At 39.1% G+C, this 25,218-nt stretch overlaps 4 protein-coding genes across 5 annotated transcripts in view; 2 read left to right on the plus strand and 2 right to left on the minus strand.

Moving 5' to 3' along the window:
• LOC125232329 (transcription termination factor 2-like) overlaps positions 1–2,690 on the plus strand; it is a 28,113-nt gene extending 25,423 nt beyond the window's left edge. The window contains exon 16 of the mRNA XM_048137956.1: positions 1,203–2,690. Coding sequence (XP_047993913.1) covers positions 1,203–1,359 — 157 coding nt within the window. The 3' untranslated portion in view covers positions 1,360–2,690. The remainder of the gene's footprint in view (positions 1–1,202) is intronic.
• A 3,322-nt stretch (positions 2,691–6,012) lies between these two features.
• Positions 6,013–7,412, plus strand: LOC125232575. Its single transcript, XM_048138297.1, has 2 exons — positions 6,013–6,326; positions 6,620–7,412. The coding sequence occupies exons 1-2, from the start codon at positions 6,224–6,226 to the stop codon at positions 6,928–6,930; spliced, it is 414 nt and encodes a 137-aa protein (XP_047994254.1). The 5' UTR covers positions 6,013–6,223; the 3' UTR covers positions 6,931–7,412.
• LOC125232574 (heterogeneous nuclear ribonucleoprotein A2 homolog 1-like) lies at positions 7,409–12,036 on the minus strand. Of its 2 annotated transcripts, none has more exons than XM_048138296.1 (4): positions 11,883–12,036; positions 11,021–11,802; positions 9,835–9,900; positions 7,409–7,561 (listed from the first exon to the last, which is right to left on the minus strand). In XM_048138296.1, exons 1-4 carry the CDS (start codon positions 11,889–11,891, stop codon positions 7,549–7,551), a joined length of 870 nt encoding a protein of 289 aa, XP_047994253.1. In that variant the 5' UTR covers positions 11,892–12,036; the 3' UTR covers positions 7,409–7,548. The 2 variants fall into 2 exon arrangements, with proteins under 2 accessions (XP_047994253.1, XP_047994252.1); XM_048138295.1 differs by lacking the exon at positions 7,409–7,561 and adding an exon at positions 8,487–8,976.
• Positions 12,037–15,362: 3,326 nt separating this feature from the next.
• Positions 15,363–25,218, minus strand: part of LOC125232330 (tubulin polyglutamylase TTLL5) — a 51,055-nt gene continuing 41,199 nt past the window's right edge. Inside the window, exons 17-20 of the mRNA XM_048137957.1 lie at positions 24,329–24,485; positions 23,414–23,580; positions 22,161–22,346; positions 15,363–20,773 (exon numbers count right to left, since the gene is read on the minus strand). Of these exons, the coding sequence (XP_047993914.1) occupies positions 20,623–20,773; positions 22,161–22,346; positions 23,414–23,580; positions 24,329–24,485 (661 nt within the window). The 3' untranslated portion in view covers positions 15,363–20,622. The remainder of the gene's footprint in view (positions 20,774–22,160; positions 22,347–23,413; positions 23,581–24,328; positions 24,486–25,218) is intronic.

Here is a 25,218-nt window from a genome sequence, read left to right on the forward strand (position 1 = left end):
GTGACCTAGATAGCGATACACCTTTGGGGGACGCTCGGCTAGGGGGCGCTAATATTAATATTTGACATTTTAACACATATCAAGCTGAGGTTCAAAAGTTTTAAGCTTGTGTCGAGAGATGGCAGTCTATTCACTGTGATTACATATTTTACTTTGACAATAACTCTCTATAATACTGGATCCTCTTTGCTAAAAAGCAATCACCAGCAACTGTAATTTTATCTTGAATCCCTGACTACGCTCAGGATTTAATGTACCTACGCTTTGGTCGTAAATTATATGCATTTTCATAATGTAAAAATATTGTAAGTCTATGAAAAGAAAATAATTTCTGAAATAAGTGACCTTAATATTGTCTTCGGTTACCGCGATACGATGAGTGACCTTTTTTATATGATTTTCGACAATAGCGCTATGTATTACAAATTCTGGCACGCGAACAAACTTATCTCCCGCATCATCTATATTTTCCTTATCCATGTCACTACCGCTAATGAAACCTCTCTGCCAACTCCTTGGCTTCATTCTAAAACGTCACAAGAACCAAGTATAACTGCTACTTTCCCCTCGTTTTTGAAATTAATATTAGTCAGAAGTGGAAATTTGGCGCAACTACTGCGATAAAGCAGGGACCTTGGCTAGTGAAATGCAGTATGGAAGGTGTAAACAACATTGTATGCAGATTTTACAAGAACTGTTTTCGAGGTTACAGAAATTACAATACAATAAATAAATAAAATAAATAAATATTATAGGACATTCTTACACAGATACTCTTTATTGCACACCTTGATAAAATACAATAATACAAAACAAGGAAGAAACACGAACAAAGGTAAACAACAGGCGGTCTTATTAAATTATTAGGTAGAGGAAAGCGGTCACCGTAACCTATGAACGGTTGCAACTCAAGGTGTGTCACATGCGCGTCGCCAACTCATTAGAAACTTGTGCACTCCTTTTTTGAAGAACCCCATACTGTAGTTCATCGGAAATACCTCGCCAGGGGAGCTCATTCCACAGCCGGAGCGTCCGCGGGAGGAAATTCCTCTGAAACTGCACGGTGCGCGACCATTTAGGTTGCAACATGTGTGGAGGGCTGTCGATGGATTATTATAATTTTGTCCTAAACCGTACATAGCCTCTTGGCTCCACTGTAGCTACTTCCTTTGATTTGTCACGTGTATTTCTCTTGTCACCAGATTCATGTGCGTGGACACAGTGGAGCAAAGCATCCGCAAGCTGCAGGACGCCAAGCTAGAGATGGCGGCCAACGTGCTCACCGGCGCCAGGCACACCAGCGCTTCTAAACTCAGCATCGAAGACCTCAAGGTGCTCTTCAATATGGGCCAGCAGTAACTGGTTCATGCACACGGTGGAGCCTACGCAAGCTGCAGGATGCCAAGCTAGAGATGGAGTCAGGCACACCAGCGCTTCTAAACTCAGCATCGAAGACCTCAAGGTGCTTTTCAACATGGGCCAGCAGTAACTGGTTCATGCACACGGTGGAGCCTACGCAAGCTGCAGGATGCCAAGCTAGAGATGGAGTCAGGCACACCAGCGCTTCTAAACTCAGCATCGAAGACCTCAAGGTGCTCTTCAATATGGGCCAGCAGTAACTGGTTCATGCACACGGTGGAGCCTACGCAAGCTGCAGGATGCCAAGCTAGAGATGGAGTCAGGCACACCAGCGCTTCTAAACTCAGCATCGAAGACCTCAAGGTGCTTTTCAACATGGGCCAGCAGTAACTGGTTCATGCACACGGTGGAGCCTACGCAAGCTGCAGGATGCCAAGCTAGAGATGGAGTCAGGCACACCAGCGCTTCTAAACTCAGCATCGAAGACCTCAAGGTGCTTTTCAACATGGGCCAGCAGTAACTGGTTCATGCACACGGTGGAGCCTACGCAAGCTGCAGGACGCCAAGCTAGAGATGGAGTCAGGCACACCAGCGCTTCTAAACTCAGCATCGAAGACCTCAAGGTGCTCTTCAATATGGGCCAGCAGTAACTATCGCAGGTTCATGCACACAGTGGGGCACACGCAAGCTGCAGGACGCCAAGCTAGAGATGGCAGCCAACGTGCTCACTGGCGCCAGGCACACCAGCTCTTCTAAACTCAGCATCGAAGACCTCAATGTTCTCTTCAACATGGGGCAGCAGTAACTATTGCAGGTTCATGCCACACAGTGGAGCACACGCAAGCTTGTGAAGGTTTAGATCTCATACACTTGGCCAACATGCTCTGCTGAAGATATGTAATTGAGAATATCATGTTTCGTTTCAACCGGACAGTAAGGTCTGTCAATTTTAGCCCCAATGGCTGCTGAAGATCACATAGAAGAGAATCCATTCTTACCTAGACACAGAGGGAGTTGATACTCTTCAAGATGGGACCAGACCACTATTTTTCAGGGGTCCGGTTTGTAAAATTAAATTTCCATGTTCGCTATTTGGTGACCCCTGGACAAGTAAGCGATGAGCTATCAGCGATAGGAACGGAACGAATAATAGATACCTAGTCGCTTCGGTGTAAATGAAAAGAGACGCGATCATAGCGCGAACCAGCTGAGGAGTGTCTTTTCAAAAGGGCTTATTTCCACTTTGAACTTTTTTTGGGAAATCGAGTAAAAACATAATTACACGGTATTGATTTTGAAATTAATATTTAATTTGCAAAATTGTAATATTGTAAGTTGACGTTAATGCTATGATTACATCAAACGTAACATGTGTACCTAAACAAATATTTAATAACCATATGTTTTTGAGAATTAAGCACTTTTGATGCGAACTTTTGGGAATTAAGCCCTTTTGTTGTGGACTTGTAGCGTAAATGTTATTATTTTAAAATAGTTTTATTTTATTTTTGGCTTTTGTATTAAGTTGATATCAATGTTGTTGTACTACATACATTGGTTTATCCACATAAATAATCATTACACATTTTTCAAAATGTGTTCTAAACTTTGATGTTACCACAGAATATAAAATAGTACAATGTTTTTGAGAATTAAGCACTTTTGATGCGAACTTTTGGGAATTAAGCCCTTTTGTTGTGGACTAGTAGCGTAAATGTTATTATTTTAAAAGTTTTATTTTATTTTTGGATTTTGTATTAAGTTAGTTGATATCAATGTTGTTGTACTACATACATTGGTTTATCCACATAAATAATCATTACACATTTTTCAAAATGTGTTCTAAACTTTGATGTTACCACAGAATATAAAATAGTACAAGTACAGAAGGCTCACTCCTTTGATGTTCACAAAACGCCGCCATTCTAAATTCTTACCTACATTAACAAACGGACCGCACGCGTGAAGACGACATTGAATTCTATTGCGCCGCGCGAAGGTCGTCGCCACTGAATGGGCCGCGAACTCGCGGCCGCCGGCATGTACTTGTAGCGCGGCGAAAGGATCGCGGAGTGAGCCGCCCCTGATGTTACTCTTTTTTTTAAAGATCAAGGCGAGACTTTTTGAGCTTTAATCTCAAAACATCACGTAATTTTCTATACTAAAAAAAACTGCATTCATAGTTTAAAAAAAAGAAAAACTTTAAATAAGCCCTTTTGAAAAGACACTCCTCCTCAGTTATATTTCGTCGCCGAACTATAAATCGCTTGCTCTCTCTCTTTTATCTACTTGGGAGCAACTATTTTTTGTTTGTTTCTGTCGCCGATAAGATAGATAGATAAGATTTCCATGATTGCCATACATATTATTGTGTCATAATGTGAGGTGTACCCTCAACTGAAGTCAATAGGGTCTAGTTCTAATCTAATACAATACCTCTATCTAAGCCCTGATTTAGACGGCGTGCGAACTCGCATGCGATTTTAGTTACATTGCGGGCTGTTGAGGGTACATACAATTTTGCGCAGCCATTAAATACCGCAATGTAATAAAACTCGTATGCGAGTTCTCGTACCGTCTAAATGGGCCCTAATACATAAAATCGTCTTATACCACTTACAGGAAATAATATGAACGTTTTATCAATAAAACGAATTAAATAACAATTAATACATAAAGTTTACTTAGTGATTCCATAAAACTATGTGTCAGGAAATAAATGTAATATTGTCGTTAATTTTTAAGGACAAGTTTTATTTTTGTCAGAGCATCGCTAGTAATTTCGAAAATTCCATATTTGATAGTTAATATTTCATGTTAATATGAATTCTTTGATAATCTTTATGTTTGATACAAAGTGCTTTAAATTCTATTGTAAGGAATATAGGAGAGTACCGTCAACGTAATAACTAATGAAAGTACATAATTTAATTTGTTCTAAAATATTTACTTGACATATCTTAGATTATACTTTAGATTTATAAATGATTTTAATGTTATCTGAATTGTTATGAATATGAAACCGTCTATTTTACAATAAATAATATTAATGTATCATGCTGTTTTTTTTGTCACTACTCATTACTAATCAATATTTTGTATAAGCATTGTTTTCCACTGTCATAGCCCCCACATATGGGCCACGGGGCAAGTCTTATTACAAAGCCCTAAAGTACAATTTATACCTCCAGGACCACCAAGTTGAATTCCTAAAATGTTGAAATTCCGAAATGTTGACTTTCCCAGAATGTTGATTTTTTTCAATTTCGCAAAATGTTGAATTCTTATAACGTTGAAATATTAAAAAGTTGAATTCTCAAAATGTATACTTTCAACATTTCGGGATTTCAACATTTTAGGAAGTCAAGTTTATATTCCTGGAATCTTTTTTTAACATGGGTACTTTTTTTGATCCTAATAGGAGAAAAAAATTGTCCCAAGATTTCCAGACATTTTTGGGATTGTCCATCCCATTACCGATATAGCTATGAAAAAATGGTAAACGGAATGGAAAACAAATCTTGGGACAGTTCCTTTCTCCTATCAGGCTATCAGGATTAAAAGAGTCCGCGATTCTTTGAAGAAATCACATAAAAATTACCAAATAAACCAAATACCGTTTAACACTAAAGACCTACTTAATCTTTCTGGTATAGCCCATTGGTTGACTGGTAGAGAATGTCTCAAAGCATTAAGTTCGCCATTTATACTTCTGTATTGTGCAATAAAGTTTAAATAAATAAATAAAAAAGTTTAAATATGCCCTGAAACTATATAGCATGTAACAAAAGTCAATAGGGTGCATTGAGATAATTTCGACATACAGAAATGCTGGGGTAATTTCGAAAGGGGAATCTTGATATGATGGAAATAATGGTGATTTTTTTGACTTTGAAATTGACGTTCGAAATTACCCCAATGCACCCTACTTCAACAGCCGACAAGGTCAATTACCCTGATTGCTATTTAAGCGGAAAAAATCGAAACTCATTTTTTTCGAACTACGAAATTTTTTCACTTGTATCGCACTTAGGGTCATTACTAATCACCAGGGGTGTGGTGCGGTGGTGGTACTTTAACAGCTGATAGGGTTACTAATGAGTAACCCTATCAGCTGTTAAAGTATCACTCGGGACCTTTGCTACACCCTGTAGGTACCTACCGCAAATTCAATCTTATGGAAATTCAACATTTTAGGGTTCATCATACCGCAAAATCAACTTTCTGCAAATTCAACAAGCTGCAAATTCAACTTTATGCAATTTGGACATAAAAAGAACTCAACAGAATGCAAATTCAACATTTTAACATTCAACATCCTGCAAATTCAACTTTTTGCAAATCCAACATTTTAGGAATTCAACTTGGTGGTCCTGGAGGAATTTATAATAGGACAGCTAATTTGTTCGTATAAATGTCAATTTTCTACAAATACTTACTTAATTTTTGTTTTACTTGCTACGATCTGATGTTCTTTGTAACCTACTTGGTCACCAGTTAAATTTAGATTTATCGTACGAGTATACCTACTCTCAAAAAATAAACCTATCCTAACCTATCTAACAGCAATCTGGTTACATACCTACCAATAAAATATGCCACAGCAGCCTCACTAACGCTACCGATTGTACCAAGAAAACGAAATTGTAACGCTTCGCCGCGAACATGATGGACGGACATTAACACTCGCAGACACAACGTGAGACCGCGGCTAAAAATAAAGGTCCACACGGCCGCGGGAACGCCCCACGCTACCGAAATACCAGCATTGCATGCCGACTGTGCGCGCCATCCTGACCTCAACTAGTTCTCTGCTTTGTCAAATAGTTTGTATCAAAAATCTGAAAGTTCTGAAGTCCTCGCGATGAGCATCGAGCGTGCTCGGGCCTGCGTCGGGCCCTCGCCGGTCACCAAACGCCTCTGCGCGACCATCGTGTTTTTCATCGGCGTAATCTGTGTTTTTGGAGGTGAGATTTTATTTATTTACTAACAAACGAAGTGAGTGTTTTACAAGCGGTTTTTGAAGAGTTTTATGAAGACACTTGTTTATCAGAGTTTTATTGGATAACATAACATCGGTGCGATAATGCCTATTATAACCTTCACAAAGTGATTGATGGAGCCAAGATGTGTTGTTTTCACCGCATAACTCACGTAAACCCGTCAGCGGGAGTGCAATCAAAACAGAACTTTATATACATTCATTAGAGAGTATACATTAATTTTCTGAACGTGTTACCTCATCTTGAACATTTTCCAGGTTATTTATTATGCCGCATGTCTCGCAATGATGTCAAGAGGAGCAACGAAATAGTGTCATTTAACTTGACGATCGCGGCTGAGAATTTGTACAAAAAAGCGAAGAGAATTTCGCCAAAAGCTGTCCTCCATAACGACCCGGAGAAGGTGACAGCGAGGCTCCTGGATATCTTCAACTGCTCGCAGGCCGAGTGTGGAGCCATCAGCCACTATAACGTGGCGGAGTTTATAAAGCGATCTATCAACTTGCAGGTTATCAGACTGTTGAAATCTGTGAATAATGCCACCATGTACTTGGATTCTCTGAGATGACATTAGTTATCTTACTTTAGTCGTAAGGTTCTTTATTATCAGGTATATTCGATTTCATTTAAAATATTGAATAACAAACACTAAAATTATAATAAAAACTCCACTCCAGCTCTATGAATTAACTTACAATTTGGACATGTGTATGTTATAATATAATGGTCATACTTCTGTTAATAACTAAGACAACTTTTTATGTTAAATATGATTAGACCAAAGATGATTATGTATAGTACAATACTCGAGTTGTAAAGTCTACAGCTCCAAATATTATTCGGTAGCTATAGTTGTCATAATGTAACTGTACTAGCGACAGCTACGATTTAATGTCCGTCATAATTTCAAACCTAAGAAAGAATGACCTAAGAAATATATTCTGCCTATTTAAAATGTGATTTATGTAGAAAACTAGATAATATAGTATTGTACTACTATTGGTGTACTTCTAGGATGTAAGAAATGTGAAAATAAAAACTTGAAATTCTTATAAATTCGTTTATTTGTCTCCCAAGCAAACAGACCAACCAACAGTCGTTAATTTCAACGAGTAGTGACTCTGGCCTCCAGGGGGCGACACCAGCAGCATCAGTATTCTCAGACCGAAAATTCACAGACGTGTCTTCAACCAGGCATCCTGTAAAACAAAAAAAAATTAACATTGAGCCTCAGCGCGATCGGCCTACTGGCGTTCTCCATTTGTCCGATTAATTCAGTCTTTTAGGATACGAATTTCAATGTAAAATAGCCGCTTAATTTGTTGTTATGCTTCATCGCAAGTTCGTGTCAACGTACCGAATTATTGACATATTTTTTAATCGACTGCAGCGTTAAAACGTCAAAGATATTAAATTCTGAAGATCGGAAGGTTTTAATTGCTTATTTAAATGTATAACTGAAGATCTTGTTAGTATTTTTCAGAAGTAGGTATAAACGAAGCTTTTTTTACGCTGCTGATTATAAATTTGAAGTAGATCGTGTACGAAAGTAGTTTTTAGTGGAGAACTTTAAAAGTATCGCATGCCGTGGAACGTTGGCATACGCCGTACTTACGATTGCTTATCGCATCGCCGTCTTCTGTCGGTGTCGCCTAACGTTTACGCCGTAACGTGGAGATGTCCTAGCGCAGCGCCGGTCGTGAGCGTGGAGTCAACCGTCAAGCCGCTACTAACTATCTGAAAGGACTCGCACGCACTTCCAAGTCGACGCTCGTTAGATACAGTATGGGCGAATGCTTAGATTACAGAGCGGGCGAAATTGTGACGCCTAGCAGCCTGTTCTACCTACAGACCGGGCCTCGGTCGCAGGACGACCTAGTGCTCTGTAATCCTCGTGTCGGAACATCCGACGAGGCGCTCGCCTCGGCCGTCCGCATTCGCTAAATGCTCTACTCAGCATTTACAGGAGAATTATTAAGTACGGTCCGAGGACTCGTTCGTTAAAGCTAAACACAATTATATCAGTCAAATCGGACACCGCAACCACAGGAGAAGCATCTATGCGTTCGAGGATAGCATGCATGAACTATCGAGGAAGGAGAAAATCAAAATAAAAAAATAATACTTATTCTACGAAATTTAATTCTTACGAAAATATATAACTTAAAACAATAGCTTTACCAATATTTTCATTTTAGTCTCACTTTATAATCGGAAAGGGCGATCGGTAAAATTATACAAATCAAGTCAAGATGTCGCCGGGCGCCGGAGCTCGACCGGGAAACGAAACCGTCTCGTGAAAATGATTTACGTCTATTAACATTACAAGCGAATCGCATAGCGTTCACCGTGAAACTTACTGTCTATGGCCGCTAGCGCGGGATAATCTCCTAATATGTACGCGAGCCCGGGATCGGAGTCGGGCGCCGGAAGACTACGGTATGTTTGTTCGTGTGTACGCGAGCCTATAGTGTGGCGGCTCCGAGTACCGAGCCTATAGTGTGGCGGCTCCGAGTACCGAGCCTATAGTGTGGCGGCTCCGAGTACCGAGCGCTCCTAGTACCGCCTGCCGAGCCCGCCGTCTCGAGCGCCGCGGGCCGCGCCGCCGCCCCCGCTACAACACCGCAACAACATCAGGCAGCCGCCGACACCGCATAGACAACCGTCAGACACCGCTTAGCTCGAGGACGGCCGTCACTAATCCTGCCTGTCCGAACGCTACGACGTTCGCAAACTACTGCTCGTAATGTTACCGACCGTCGGCTGATAGGTATGTGATCTGTGGAAACGTTCCGCAGTCCGTACGTACGGGCCTACGTCGCTCCGACCTAAGAGGCGTCCCACTGCGTTAACTATGCGTGAAGCGTACAAAATGCAGACAATGATCATTACTTTATATTCAGTTAATCAATTTTTCAATTTAGCTGCTTGCAAAAGTAAATTATTTATGGAAGTTAATGTAGTTATACGACAGAAACTGTTTATTTTGTTGACCATATCGAATTTATTAGTCACCTAACAGGTGTTACGCTTATGAAGTTATGACTCAAATGACGATTAATTATGCTTAGCAAGAAAACCGGGGAGTAAACAGATTCTAGGAATTGACTTACACTTGTTTAAATTGTATTATTATTCCATGAATCGTCGGAAGAAACAAAAACCTTGTCATGTGTACATATTCAAATATTAAATTGAAACAACCTTTACTATTTGAATTGTTTTTATTAATCATGTCTGAATTAAATTAAATGTGAAAGGAAAATAATATTTAATGTTAAACAAGAAAACTCTAATTAGTCTAATTCATTGCATAGTTTATATGTATAGTTATGTATGCATATGTTGAAGTTTTTCAGTTAAGAAGAAATATTTTTAACAACTTAATTATAATAATCTGGATCTCTCAAATATGAAGCCCTACATCTGTTTACTCCCTGGTAACAGTTAAGCACAAAAGGTGGACACTCACCGGCCCATAGGGGGGTACTGCTGCGCGTAAGGGTCCCGGTCGTAACCAGCGCCCGCTCCCCCTCGCCTGAAACCAATGACACACATTTAGTATCAGAACTTTTACTATAGAAGTATAATTCAGAATGACAAACAATAATTGAATGGTTCCCCTTGTTTTGGCATAATTTCATAATCAAGAATTATTTTTGTCATAATCTATATTGACATAATTCACCTTTCGCATAATCTGTTATGGCATAGTATAGGAACGCATAATTTGTCTAGGCATATTTTTGTTTGTCCGAATATATTTCGTGCATAAAGGTTATTCGCCAAATGGTTTTTATGCGTAAATTATTTACTCAATATTTACCACTCAGAATTTTTATCATAGGTAATACTACTATATTGATATTGCAAATCTAACCTAACCTAACCAACATTCTTAACAAAATTTTGTATTTGTTGAGGTCACAGTTCTAATCTAACCTAACAGACTCTCCTGACAGCATTTAGTATTGGTGGTTATTCTGATTTTAAGAAATATGCCAAATAAAATTATGCTAATCAATTTTATTCATAAACAGAATCGGCGTAAACAGTTTATGCAAACTTATTTTCAGACAAAGTAATATTCGTATTATGTCAGATTATGACAAATAAGTTTTCTGCCAAATTAACATTCGTCGAAAAACAATTGTGCATAAACACCAAAGACAAAGTAATACGAAAATCAAAGGACTACTATTCTTTCCTAATAATTTTTTTTAGGTCAAAACTAATACCAATGTTTATGCCTTGAAAACATTATAAAATACTCTCAATTTGGCTTAAACAAGTGATAACGATGCTATGGATTATGGTGCTAAACACTAAGTACTAGATTTGGCTGACACAAATTATGTAAACAGATAGATTGTTTTGATAATTCTAATCTGAATCGAAATCAACATTGAGTATATTGTGACAGTCAAAATATACCAAAGGTGTGTGAAATATCTGAAGGGACAATGCTTCAGATATTTCACACACCTTTGGTATATTTTGACTGTAATAAAAAAAATCAGAATGTTTTAAAATGATAAATCACATATATGCATATGGAACAGGAAAGGATATAGACAAATTAATACTAAATAAGTTCCTTTGAATTTCTTCACATATTTATGTGTAGCCGAGAAGTAATAAATATCAATTTAACTCACATGGGGGACCTTCTGCTGAACATGTCTCCGTTGCCCATGGGCGCGGCGCGCACGGGCGCGGGGCGGTCGTACCCGCCGGCCATGGGCATGGCGCGCCGGTCCATCATGTCGCGCTCGTCCGGGTACAGCGGCGCGCGCCGCTCGTCGTACATGCCGCTCATGTCCTCGGCCGCGTAGCCCCCGCGCCGCTCGTCGTACGGCGGCGCCGCGCCGTAGCCGTCGCGCGCCAGCGCGAACCCGCGCCGGTCCTCGCCGCCGTACGCGCCGTAGCGCTCGTCGCCGTAGCCCGCGCCGCCGCCGAAGCCGCGCTCGGCGCCGCGCTCGTAGCCGCCGCCCATGCCGTTCCGCATCCCGCCGCCCATGGGGGGCCCGCGCATGTCCCGGCCGCCCATGGGCCCGCCCATGCCGCGCTCGCGCATGTAGGGCGCGTCCCTGGCGCCCATGGGCCCGCCGCGCATGGGGCCGCCGCCGCGCCGGTCCATGCCGCCGCTGCGCATGCCGCCTCCACCGCGCCCGCCCATCCCCCCGCGCCCGCCGCCGGGGCCGCCGCGCTGGCCGCGCTCCTTGATGCGGCCGCGCTCGACGGTGATGACGCCGCCGTTGAAGGTCGAGTTGTTGAGGCCGCGGATGGCGGCGGCGGCCTGGTCCTCGGTCTGCATGTGCACGAAGCCGCACCGGTTCATTATGTCGCACTCGGTGACGACGCCGAAGCGTTCGAACAGTTTGCGGAGCTCCTCCGGCTTCGAGCCCTGGGGCAGGCTCCCGATGAACACTTTCGTTTGCTAAAATGACACGCGAACGACGTCAGTGGCGAGTTTTCGAATATGATAAGCACATTATTCACGTCGAGAGCGATACTTACCGGCACCATGTTGCGGTCACTTCTTATATCTATCCTTAATTATTAAAATAATTAGTATAACGTTTAGCACGGCGCACCACACTCGAGCCAGCTTCGCTTTATAGACAAAATGGCGCCGAAATATGACGCCGCTAGGTTATTGAATTTATTGACGCTCGGTCCTGATTGGTTGAATTTCGCCTAAAACTTGCTAGCTCAAAAAATCTTTACGGTGTCTTTACGTCATCAAATGTCATCAGCATGTCAGCGAGTGTCCTTTTTGTATGCACAAAACCTAAAAATAATATAAGTTATTAAAATAGTTCAGCTAAAAATATTAATTGGTGAAATATTTTCCGATTACAACTAATACACAATCCATGAAAAATATACCCCTATCAATATACTCCTAGTGAGTATTATCAAATACTATATACTATAAGGCTTCCCCCAGACAGTCTTAAAAATTCATAATCTTAAAAAAAACTTGTATGCAATCTGACAGTTCAAACTGACACTGACAAGACACTGACAGATTTGAACTGTCAGATTGCATACAAGTTTTTTTTAAGATTATGAATTTTTAAGACTGTCTGTGGGAAGCCCATAGATTTAGAATTATTAAACTAGATTGTTTAATTAGGTCAAAAAGTGTGTCCACATGAGAGGTAATTGTTTGGGCTGGTGTCCCTCTCGCACTTGCTGGCAATGTCAACATTATTCAGTGACGTCATCACTGTCATAAATTGGGGATACCAGTCAATTTTCAAAGTTACTACTAAATCTACTAACACCCAATTGAAAGTATTTTTTAATTATACAAATCTTTGATTTACAGGCATCAAAATAATCACATTATAATTATTTTCAAATTTTTTGAAATGTATCGAAACCCTAGTTTGAATATAACATTAAAATAAAATAAGAAGTTATAAAGTCAGGTAATATACAGATAAAAATACTACTAATATGGGAACCTCATTAACACTGGCAACACGTGCGAGAGGGACACCAGCCCAAACAATGCCCTCTCATGTGGACCGTTTTCGCTAGTCTGATACGATCGACTTTCTGTTTCAGTAATAAGGTTTAATTTCGTATGGCAAAAAATGTGATTGAGCTGTCCCCTGTAAATGTCTTTGGGGAAGCCTAATACGTGCAGCTTCTGACGTTTCCCATACAATTGAGCGGCAACAATTTTACTAGCGCCATCTAGCGGTTCGAGTTGATCGAAGTAGTTGTTCAGACTTTTATTTGAGTAAATTAAAATAGAAAATGCTATTACTTGATCTACTTTAACATTTTTAGACGGAATAAAACAAAAAAATAAGAATTTGTAATTTTTTTTAATTTTATGCTGTATGAAACTAAACTATTTTGATCAACTCATGCCGCTAGGAGCGCTAGTGTGCCTGTTGCCAACTTTGGCACCGAGCTGCACGTATTAACTCGTAGAGTTTACATAGTATTTGGTATTCTATTCTTTGACCCCTATTATCTGAATAAAATATTGGACAGTGCATGGAAACCTTTAATTTAAGGGTACCCCAGACGGGACAATCAATCAACCGATTTGATCAGAAGGAAATTGGGGTCGATCTCCACCAAATCTCCACTTAATTTTAAATATTTATAAAGATATTGGGTTAAATTGTGGCGTAGGCGAGAGGCTGGCAACCTGTCACTGCAATGTCACAGTTTCGTTTTCTTTCAACCCCTTATTTGCCAAGAGTGGCACTGAAGCTTTAGTAGTTTCATGTGTTCTGCCTACCCCTTTATGGGATACAGGCGTGATTGTATGTATGTATGTATGTATATTGGAATGCAATGACGCAGTGCGGAAAAGAGGAACTACGGTATTATTCGAAACGAATAACTACGCGGACGTCCGACGTCGCGCGACCGCGGACGCGGATCTAGACAATGAATATACACTTAACCGTGCAAACTATCGGTCCTGGATGTTTTGGTCAGCCGAAGCCACGTCCCGAAGACCGTGCACACTGAAGCTAGGAACATACTACGCGGACGTCCGCGCTCGCGCGACCGATCAGACCACAGACCAACCCCTATAGACATCCATTACAAGACGACTCGCGGTCACCAGCCTTACTTATATTTGCCATGATATAAGCGCGGGCGCTCGCCGTGCCCGATCAGTAACGACCAAGTAACCGACCCGAAAGCAGCTCGTGTTTTTCGCAATAAAAAAATTAAAAAAGAGTATTTTGATGCCTTAAAGATGTCCACCTGTAGTGTGAAATGGTGTGGAAAAGTAACAAGAAGTTCAAATTTAAAAACGGACGGTATTACATTCCACAAATAAGTCATATTTATAATTTATTCAAAGCCGGCATAGGTCAACTTACACTGGCCACTTACGCGACAGTAGAGGGACAGCAAAGACCTTTACAGGGGACAGCTCAATCTCATTTTTTGCCATACGAAATTGAACCTTATTAGTGAAACAGAAAGTCGATCGTATCAGACTAGCGAAAACGGTCCACATGAGAGGGCATTGTTTGGGCTGGTGTCCCTCTCGCACGTGTTGCCAGTGTTAATGAGGTTCCCATAGTAGTAGTATTTTTATCTGTATATTACCTGACTTTATACTTCTTATATTATTTTAGTGTTATATTCAAACTAGGGTTTCGATATATTTTATAAAATTGGAAAATAATTATATTATAATTATTTTGATGCCAATAAATCAAAGATTTGTATAATTAAAAAATACCTTCAATTGGGTATTAGTAGATTTGATAGTAACTTTGAAAATTGACTGGTATCCCCAATTTATGACAGTGATGACGTCACTGAATAATGTTGACATTGTCAGTAAGTGCGAGAGGGACACCAGCCCAAACAATTACCTCTCATGTGGACACACTTTTTGACCTAACTCCTATGAGGGACAGTCATACTTCTGTCCCTTTTCATCTGGCGCGACTGCCTGCCGTCCTTGAAACGACCAATCGCAGCGCGCTAAACACATTCCCCTCCCGCTCCTCGCGCCCCAAGCACTGGTGATTTGTAGCACGCACAAAATTTACAAGATTGGCACTCTATAGGAGGTTCTCTGTGGATCAGACAGTCTGAAAAATTCATAATCTTAAAAAAGATTTATATGCAACCTGTCAGTTCAAACTCACAGATCTGTCTGCCTAAAAGTGGAATCTTGAGCGTTGTGAAGGTTTCAAGGCATGAAGGTTTCATCAAATATTGCCACTGAGTGAAACCCAACAATTTTCACCACCTCAATAAAGGGAAAATAGAAAATACTGATTAGAAAACATCAAATAAATCAAATTTATCCATCCATTTAAATGTCAATTCTACCGCTTACGACATAAAATTTGTATAAAATACTTTTGTGGATAAAATGAAACTTCCTCACACGTCTTTGAGGAATCAAGACAGCCTTTACCAGTTGGGTACCGATTCGTTGCCTACACGTAAGTAGGTAAAACTTTACTTGCATAGGAAAATAAAAGACTTACATGAAATGTTCAATTTATTAGCTCAAAATATATTTCACAGTATGAGATAAAATTTCTGGTGGATACTAAATTCATCATTTTGTACTTGGCGGAGCAAAGCTTCTCTAATATTATTGTAATATTTTATGCTTAAAACATTGCGGTAACAAATTAGTGTTATACATATGGCACACATATGCATAAAACATTTTGTGGCATGCATATGGCACAAGGCTCAGCAAGTATTTAAGAATAATATAAAAATAATACAATTTGGTTATCATTTAAAATAATAATGGAGATCAAATCATGGAATACATTTTTAATATATTTAAAATTTATATCATACATTGGGGAAAGCTTGACAATCATTACTAAATGTATTTTTTTTTTGGAAAGCAGAAGATCCAAGCTGTAGATTTTAAAATATTAACAGTAAGTATATAATCTTGTGAACATATATTATTTTAGCTTTAAACGTTAAGTAATCAATATAGAATCCAAAGGCATTTAGTAAGATACAATACAAACTATTTGATTATTAAAATCTGTCCATCATGTGTATCCTCCGACCTCATGTATAATTATTGAACTCCGCAGAATGGATGAATCGGTAAAATGTACATTCATTGCAATTTCTAAAAATACTTGTTTACAGTAAATACAAATTTGGTATATGCCTACAATTAGTTAAGTACAATTTTATTTAACTTGTTAAAACTATTATATTTTTAATTAAAACATATCAATTTGCTGCGAGTAGAAATAAGTTTTACTGTACATAAAATATAATGAATCTTTCATATGCTAATTTTGATGGTCAGTAAAAGTATTCCAAGCATTTTTAAAATACATTGAGTGTGGCAAAAATATTTGAGAGACAGGACTATTTTTTTTTGTAGATGGTAGGTACCAAGGTTTAAATTATAAAATTTGGTGACTATGTCCGACACATGGTGGTCAAATGATGAAAGTCTATTATATAGTGCTTGCAATACTTATACCGCGACAAGCTATGGACTAGGGATGTAAATAAATAAACTTTGACGCCTGTAGCCTAGGTGTGACCTATCCGGACTAGCATCGGTTTTCGCATCACTAACACTATGCTAAATCGTACCTATGCTAATGAACACTAATATATTGCGTCGGCTACTTGAGTACATAAGATGCAAAGAGCGCGGCTAAACAAATAAAATATAAGAAAATTTATAATTATAAAAAAATAATACCTCAATTCCTAAAACTCTGATGTGTCAAAGGACACAAAACCATCTTTATACATGTTTAATATAACGGTATTTTTAATACTGACTGAAAATGAATACAGATTTAAACTTTTTAATGGTAGGCTTGCTTACTGCTAACATGCAATTATAATAATACAAAAAAACTTAACAAAAAAATCAAATGTAATTAAATCTGCTTTAGAAGCGGAGCCGCCCTTTACAGTCACGCAAATTAAAAATACTCATTAAATATTAATTGTAAATTATTTGACTATTAATTAAACACTTGGAATTTTGATAAATTGAGTGGATTTAGTTTTGCTTGTTATTCTATTTCGCTAGCCAGGAAATAAAAGTACTATCATGTTTGACACAGCCAATGGTAGGTAGGTAAAAAAAATTCATGGTTAATAAAATAAAAAAATAGGTTTTTAAATATAGTAACGCAAAATCAAAGTTGCTTGTCAACACTATGAAATGTATGTAACTTGTTATAATTATTTAATGTCTGCATGAGATGTAGAATATGGTTTAACCAATGAATAACTAAGTATTTGAAGCTACGAAAACGCAAAGCGGCTAAATATATTAAGTTTGTAGAACAACCTTTGTTATTAGCTCGTTATATCTCAGTCCATATAATTATGTACCTACTTGCATAGCACTTCTAACATTCGTCTTACAATTGAAGCTATTTAAGTACGGGAAGCATGACGTATCTTCTATCTTACAGAATACATAAAATAATGTTTGGTGAATTACATTGGCATCAATTCTCGGCCTGGCAAAAAAGAGTGGAAATAATAGGGGCTGTCTAGTTTATAATACAATAGGTAGGCGAATCAACTTTTAACCTGATAGGTCTCACGTCTCTAGCGTTACCTTAAATAAAATAAATCAGGAGAATTGTCAATCAAAGTTTAAATTAATGAATCAGATCTAATGCGGGTTAAAGTTGATTCTCTATTATACTAGGATACATCTTTGATATATTTTTGAGCACTCTCGTCTAGCCAAATTCGACGTCTGCTCATCAGTTTCATTTCATAATGAGTAGTAAAATTATAAAAAAATAAATCTTTAATAAAATTAACGCATTTCAGATTAAATATACAATGTAATACTTTTGGTAATGGTTGGCCAATAAAATATTACCCGTAGCGTCTTTGATGGTTCTAGCACCGTATGATCTATGCTAAGTCTAGAGGGGTGTACAGTCAACCAATTTGAATCATAGACTGTAGAACCTTTTCACAGTAAACGTCAAAGTGACTTATTGTACTTATTGTTACTGTATCAATAAGACAAGGTCCTAGAGTGACTTAGGATTCAAATTGTTCGCCTTCAGAAATATCGCAGCGGTAAAGGTGCCCACAAATATCTACGCGCCTCTATTGTCAAGATGATAGAACGTGTTCAGATATTTTTGCAAGCTCCGGCCGCTCTGATATATATGATGGCTATTGTACTATCTTGTTAAAAGATTGTGTCACAAGGAAGCAAAAATTGCAATTGACGTAATCAAAAGCGTTTTATGAATCCTGAACGAAGCGAAGGATTACATTATAATTGATTCCCAAGCAAAGCGAGGGATCTTAAAATAGAATCCTGAGCGTAGTGAGGGATTCAAGAGCTAACGTTCAAGGTGGAAATAGTTTTGACACATACTGCAAGTTAATAACACTGTGTTCTGTGTGTAATGCGTCATTTTTATCCATTCTAGCGGTGAGGAAAAAACCTGTTTTCCTAATGTTGTTCTGAATAGGTATCTTGAATTCTCTTTGGTAAAATACTGAGAGGTAACATAAATCATGTATTTTGCGTAGGACAAATCTTAGCTTAGGGATCAAGATGGATCCATTAATTTCAAATTACTTTTAAAATATAATTTAGCTACATATTATTATTTCAAGATAATGCAAATTGTTGATAATTTAGAAAATTCGAATTTTAGAACAGACCCTTTAGCACAACTTGCATTGTAGCGCGCGAGTCCATACATCAAGCGCGACTTCAAGTATAGACTCGCGCGCGACAAGGCAAGAAGTGCTAGAGGGGCAGATGGACCTACCTACTCTATCTGATATGAAAAAGAAGATAAATTTCAATAATCTTTACACCACTTCAGATTCTTATAGTAGCTCAAAACGGATGAATCTATTTTAATGTTAAGGTGATATAATTATGACAATTTAATCAAGGTTTTTAAGTTTTGATTATGAGTTTTCCAAACACACTTTCAATTTAAGTAAGGTTTGAATTAACTAGGAAACATATCGTCACTACTTTAAAAAAAACTTGTATCTTCGTCTGTCAATGAAAAGAAAATTGAAGTAAGTATGTATGGAATGCATATAGACTTACTGCGTTTTAACTTTGAGCAGCGTGAGATACGAGATTTTTTCAAAGTAGTGTCGATATGCGGCCTATGTTTCAAAGGTTTCTAGTCTTTCTTCATCTAAATCAGATAAAAATATCTAAGTTATCTGTTAAATGTACTACATCGAGGTTTTCGGTTGTCACATCCAATTTAGCTAAGCTCATTTTCTCTTACAGTTTTTCTTTATTATATTTAACATAATTAACGTGGCCCAGTTTTACCCTACTACTAGTCTCATGATATTTGGCTTTTCCGCTGTGGTGACGGGTTAAGAATTTCACCACCCCTTTTCTTTCTGTGGGTGATGTTAGTTCGACTATAGGTTTCATCTGTGGAGTGGGCTATGGGTTAACAATCTGTCACTGCAACATCACAATTTTGTTTTATTTCCTTGAGTAGTACTGAAAGTTGAACGGTTTCATATGCTCTGTTTACCCATTTTGGGAGTATAGTTGTGAGTTTGTGTATGTATTTGGTTTTACAAGATCAAGTTGATAAGCCGGCGTGTAAGCGAGACAGAGCGATGAACCTTCATAGTATCGTCCCCCTCGCACACCAGAGCGTAGTGCAAATCCGCACGCAAAAACTGTCTTAATCATAATACCTACGAATTTCTTTCAAAATCTTAACTAACACTGCCAAAATCTAGCGGCCTAACTTCACATTAAACCTTTATTATCACGTGGTTTTATAAATTAAATAATATCCTTATATTATATTTTCACATCCATTTTCAAGCGAGGTAAGCATAGCTAAGAGATTCTGAAAAATACCACAGAATATTATGAAATACAATTACGGTAAATACTTGGAGCTACCTAATTGTTCTAATTTATTGAACTTGATAATAATCTGTGTGTTATTAAACTTGCTATGCAGCAAATGCATTCAAATGGACACACACATATGAAATTTATTTGTTTATTATATTTTTACTCGACGTTAAAATACTATGTCGTTGTCATAAAGCGTCCGCTCTAGCATTAACGGTATTAAAACCGATATTTTAAATATTTAGAATAAAAATACTACAACGTTTGACGTGGCAGAATTGAAATAAGTACGTTGTAATATATTATTAAATAGACTACCTACGATTTGTGACAAAGACCATTATGTACGTTGATATCAGTTTTGGTCTATACCTTACAGTTACACATATTCTTTCATGTTGAACGCCCTAACAATCGCGTGTAAATGATGCAGGAAGGGTGTTCTAGCATCAGTCATTTAGAAGCAGTTTTCATTATGCTGCATCTGAATGCTGGAATAAGTTGCCGCCACCAGTAGTGACTAGGTAGTCTTAACATCAAAATTGAATTGCAGTTTTCGCTACGCTGCGTCTTAATGCTGGAACAATTTTCCGCCACAACACTAGATAGGCCTGAGTGCACGTTCATACTGGGCGTGCAACGGGACAGGGCGTGATGCGTGCATCTCAAACGGAAGCTCATACAGTTTGACCAAAAAAGTAGATTTTAAAAAGATGTAGTCTCATCCCTTTCAAATCAATATGTGTGAGGAAACGGGATGACACTACGATGTTGGCCCTTTTTAGTTTCTCATCTTTTTGGTCACGCTGTCACCCGCCCCGCCGCACGCGTGTACTCAGCCTCACACTAAGCTCAAGAGCGAATGCGCGGTAAAGTTAGAGAGTGGTTCAGAACCCTGTGCTATGACCTGGCGTACTTCAAGGCTTGGGGCAGCGGTTTCTCCTGCTTCATGGACTCTTTGATGACGACGTCGGAGTCGGTGAAGGAGGGCAGCGAGGAGTGCAGGGAGTCCTCCGCCTCGTTTTTGTTGCTGGATGTGTCGGAGGGTGGTCTGGGGGAAGAAATAAAAACAGATTAGAAAGAAATTCATTTTGATATGGCTCACGCCTCTCAGTAAAGGCAATCAAGTCAGTCAGTCTAAACATAGAGGAATAAGTAAGGGAAGAGTTGTAACTCGACTCGATACGACTTTCAAACCTTCAAGAAAAGAGCGTACACCCATCTTAAAGGCCGGTAAGGCACCTCCAACACTTCTGGTGTCTCGGGTGTCCATGGGCGGCAGTGATCGCTTACCACCAGGCGACATGTTTGCTCGTTTGCCTTCTATCCCATAAAAAAAACTCGCGTCAAATAGCGTAAATTATCAGTACCACTACTCGACACCAGGTGCCAACAATGTTACGTCTGCCAAAAATGTAATATTTAACTTATATTACAAGCAGAAGGAATTGAAAACAGAGTACTGATTAATACTATTGTAATATTAGCTAAAAAATGTTGACTTTTTGTTCGTCGCGACATCTCTTGACAAGTAGCAGTACTGATAATTTGTTCTAGTTGACGCGTGATTGACGTGCCAATGACGCTAGATGTCACTACAAATAACTTGCATTTACTGATGTCTTACCTTACTTATTCCTCTATGGTCTAAAGTAAATTAATAAAAATTGTAAAGTTGTTTTTATCACCCTAATTCTTAACCACTTTACTGAACGAGTATTGTGCTTTATCAAGGAATCTTTCTGAGTTTAATCGGACGAGGTTCACGCAATACGATGCGCGAATCACTAACGAATAGGATGAAGCGGCAGCTGACTTTCACGAGGATTCACGATACTTCACCAAGGAATGACTAATACTATGTAACTGAATCTCCTAGTATTGATAGGAGCTAGGCACGCGAGATACTTGAGTAGCGTGTGTCGGCCGGTGCTATTCAGTTTGGTCGGGGGCAGGTTCACGTAGTGAGGAGCGCGGGCATCGCTCAGAAATAGACTCACGTAACTTTTCTTCTTTATTTTAGACTAGCTTGTGTCCGTTTAAATTCGAAAATTGCGGAATGCACCATACAAACTTACCCCTCCCTCCTATTTTAGCTAAGTGGGGGGTTATAAAGAGGCAAAAAGTAGCCGATGTCACTCTCCATCCCTTCAATTATCTCCACTTAAAAAAATCACCTCAATTCGTCGCTTCGTTTTGTCGTGAAAGACGCACATACAAACAGACAGTCACACACTTTCCCATTTATAATATTTGTATGTATGTATGGATATCGGGTTATTTCGTAAAATGGCATACGGGTAGAAAATTACATGTTTGGATGCCGTTCCTTTAACCTTGTTGGAGCAACAGCTGACTTCCACGAGACTTTACTACACACTAGAAGAAATGACTAATGAATTTTGGGTATTCTCAAGGTCTAATAGTGTAATATGTACCTGAATCTCCTAGTATTGATGGGAGCCAGACACGCGAGGTACTTGAGTAGTGTGTGTCGGCCGGTGCTATTGAGTTTGGTCGGGGGCAGGTCCACACAGTAAGGCGCTCGGGTGTCGCTCAGGAACAGAGTCACGTAGTTTTCCATCTTTAGCTGGAGGAGTAGTACGTCTTCTAGGTCTGCTTCGCTGTAAAATAGTGGAGGAATACTTAAGATTGTGACGACCGGTCTGGCGCAGTCGGTAGTGACCCTGCCTGCTGCGCGGCGGTCCCGGGTTCGAATCCCGGTAAGGGCGAGCACAGATATTTGTCCTGAGTCATGGATGTTTTTTATGCATATAGGTATTTATATATTATATATATTGTCTGAGTACCCACAATACAAGCCTTCTTGAGCTTACCGTGGCGCCTCAGTCAATCTGTGTAAGAAAGTGTCCTATAATAATAAAAAAATGCGGTAAAAATTCACTTTTTGTTTTTCTGATATAACAAAATTGGCTCGCCAGAATATTTCCGTGGTCATAATTAATATTTTTTTCAACTGTGTAAAGAACCACACAAAGTTCCTCGAAGGTCAGGCATTTACAGTGTATTGGTAAGTCATCTATCTATACTATTTATATGTAACTTTATGTACCTACACCATAGTGTAGATCGTACTTGTCGTAGTACCCAATACAGGTTAGTTTAAGCCTTCCATGTGTTTGATTTATATTATGTTCCCCCAACGCCGCCCGTCAAGATAGAAAGGCATGGAAGGATCTTGTAGAGGCCCTAATAGGCTACTTGCCTCATAGTCAAATCAGCTTCTTTTTAAGAACTTTCAAAACGAATTTGAACGATTTGCTATTATGGACTTAATATGAAATTGACTTGAGTGACGTCACGGTCGATTCAGTTACTTTACATATTTCTACCTGACTTTTTTTTCTACCTGACTTATTAAATAAAAATTGGATTTCAAAATAACTTCTGTCCATGTTTTTTTATAATTATCTGACGCTTCATTTCGTGCAAGGTATAACATATTTTATTTTAAGAACAGTCTAGTTCCCTGTCCTACAACAACAGCACTGTCCGTACATGGCGACCGTGACAGGACAATAAAGGGTTGGCGCTTGTGAAATCCATAAGCTACCAAACTGATGCAATGCCAGTCAGTTTGTGACTATTTTAAACTCTGTGATCTGATCTGTTTTAAAAAGGCGGTACTCTTCTCAAGTAATAGTGGATGATTAAAGTGATTTTTACTCACCTGGCAGAGTACAAGAACTGCGCAAAGTTGATGTTAGACACGCAGTTCTCTCTGTCTTCACTGTCGGTGTATAGGTCCGTCTCGCGGTAGTACATGTAGAGGAAATCGTTGAGCTGCTTAGCGACGACGGCGCAGCGGTCCTTGTCGCACATCTTGGCTGACGGGCCCTGGGGAGTGAGGTACACTTATTATTATTAACTAGCTTTTGCCCGCGGTTTTGCTCGCGTCGGAAAGAGACAAAAAGTAGCCTATGTTAGTGATGTGCAAGTTGCGGAAACTTTCCAAAAAAATCTTACAATTTCTTGAAAAATTTACGAAACTTTCACGAAAAATAAAGGGAATTTAAATTTATGAAATGGACTTTTTCCATCCATACAATTGTCCACACAAAGTAAAGCCTAGTAAACGTACGCCGCGCGGCATGTATGTGTGCGCGCCGTGTTCGCTAGAAGTATGTTGTTAGAAGAGTTACTACTGTGATGTGTGCGAGGTTCATACAGTGTAGTACAAGTACAGTGCACTTTTACATTGTAAGGCATCCGGAGCGAGTTTGAGGCGCGCATGAGGAAGCGCAGCATCAGGCCCGCGTTTGTGCGTGTGTGTGTGTGGGTGTCTTTGGGCATTTTCAGAATTTGGGACCCAAAATTAGCGAAAGTCGTTAACAAAACTTAACTCGCTGTCAGTTTTGTGACGATAATTAAGCATGAAAAAAAAAAAAAATGTTTTTGCGTTAATTACATAAACTTTAAGCGGTAATTTACATTCAGAACGTGAAAAAAGTTAAGTTTTAGACAAATCTTACGCTTAATTATCGTCCCAAAACTGACAGCGAGTTAATTTTTGTTAACAACTTTGGGTTCCAAATGTTGAAAATGCCCCTATACATAGATAGTGTGTAATACAAGTACAGTGCACCTTTACATTGTAAGGCATCCGCAGCGTGTTGGAGGCGCGCTTGAGGAAGCGCAGCACGAGGCCGGCGTGCGCGGCGCCCAGCTCGTTGGAGGGGCACGAGATCCGCTTCAGGATGTGCGTGAGGTAGAGCCCGAAGGCGCGCCGGACTTCGCCCATCCTGCATAACAAACAAACGTTACAAAAACTCTAATCTCAGCGTGATGATACTGGTTATTGGTAAAGTAAAACTCTTGATTATGGCGGTATAGAATAATTTGTTTACTGAATGCAAATAACCTAACCACAAAATTAAAATTTTGAAAAAACCCCCGACTGTGACATAGTAGACCGATTTTCATGAAATATGGCTAAGAACACTCCCGACTAACTCAGCTTTCAGACAAAAAAAACTAAATCTAAATCGTTTCATCCGTTCGGGAGCTACGATGCCACAGACAGACACACACACAGACAGACAAACAGACAGACAGACAGACAGACAGACAGACGGACAGACAGACAGACAGACACGTCAAACTTATAACACCCCGTCGTTTTTGCGTCGGGGGTTAAAAAAGGTAGCAAAAACAAAGGTCTCTGTTTTTGTTAAAGAAAAAATGTAGCTTTCTATTACACGGGTCCTTAACAACTAGGGAACAAATCAAATTATTTTATTAAATATTTTTTTTTTTGTTTTCCAAGTAGTCACACTACTATAATATACTAAATTATAAACTGAAATAGATATCATACACGAAAGAAACGACAAGGCCCACTGGTGGCCGAGCCGAGAATCGAACCCGCGTCTTCAGCTTACTCGGCTAACTTGTCGTTTTTTCTTTTGGGTATGATATCTATTTCAGTTTATAACGGGTCCTTAAGTTATTAAAATCGCGTGAGTCTCATTCCGT

Source organism: Leguminivora glycinivorella, chromosome 13 (genome assembly GCF_023078275.1).
Source record: "Leguminivora glycinivorella isolate SPB_JAAS2020 chromosome 13, LegGlyc_1.1, whole genome shotgun sequence".
NCBI lineage: Eukaryota > Metazoa > Arthropoda > Insecta > Lepidoptera > Tortricidae > Leguminivora > Leguminivora glycinivorella.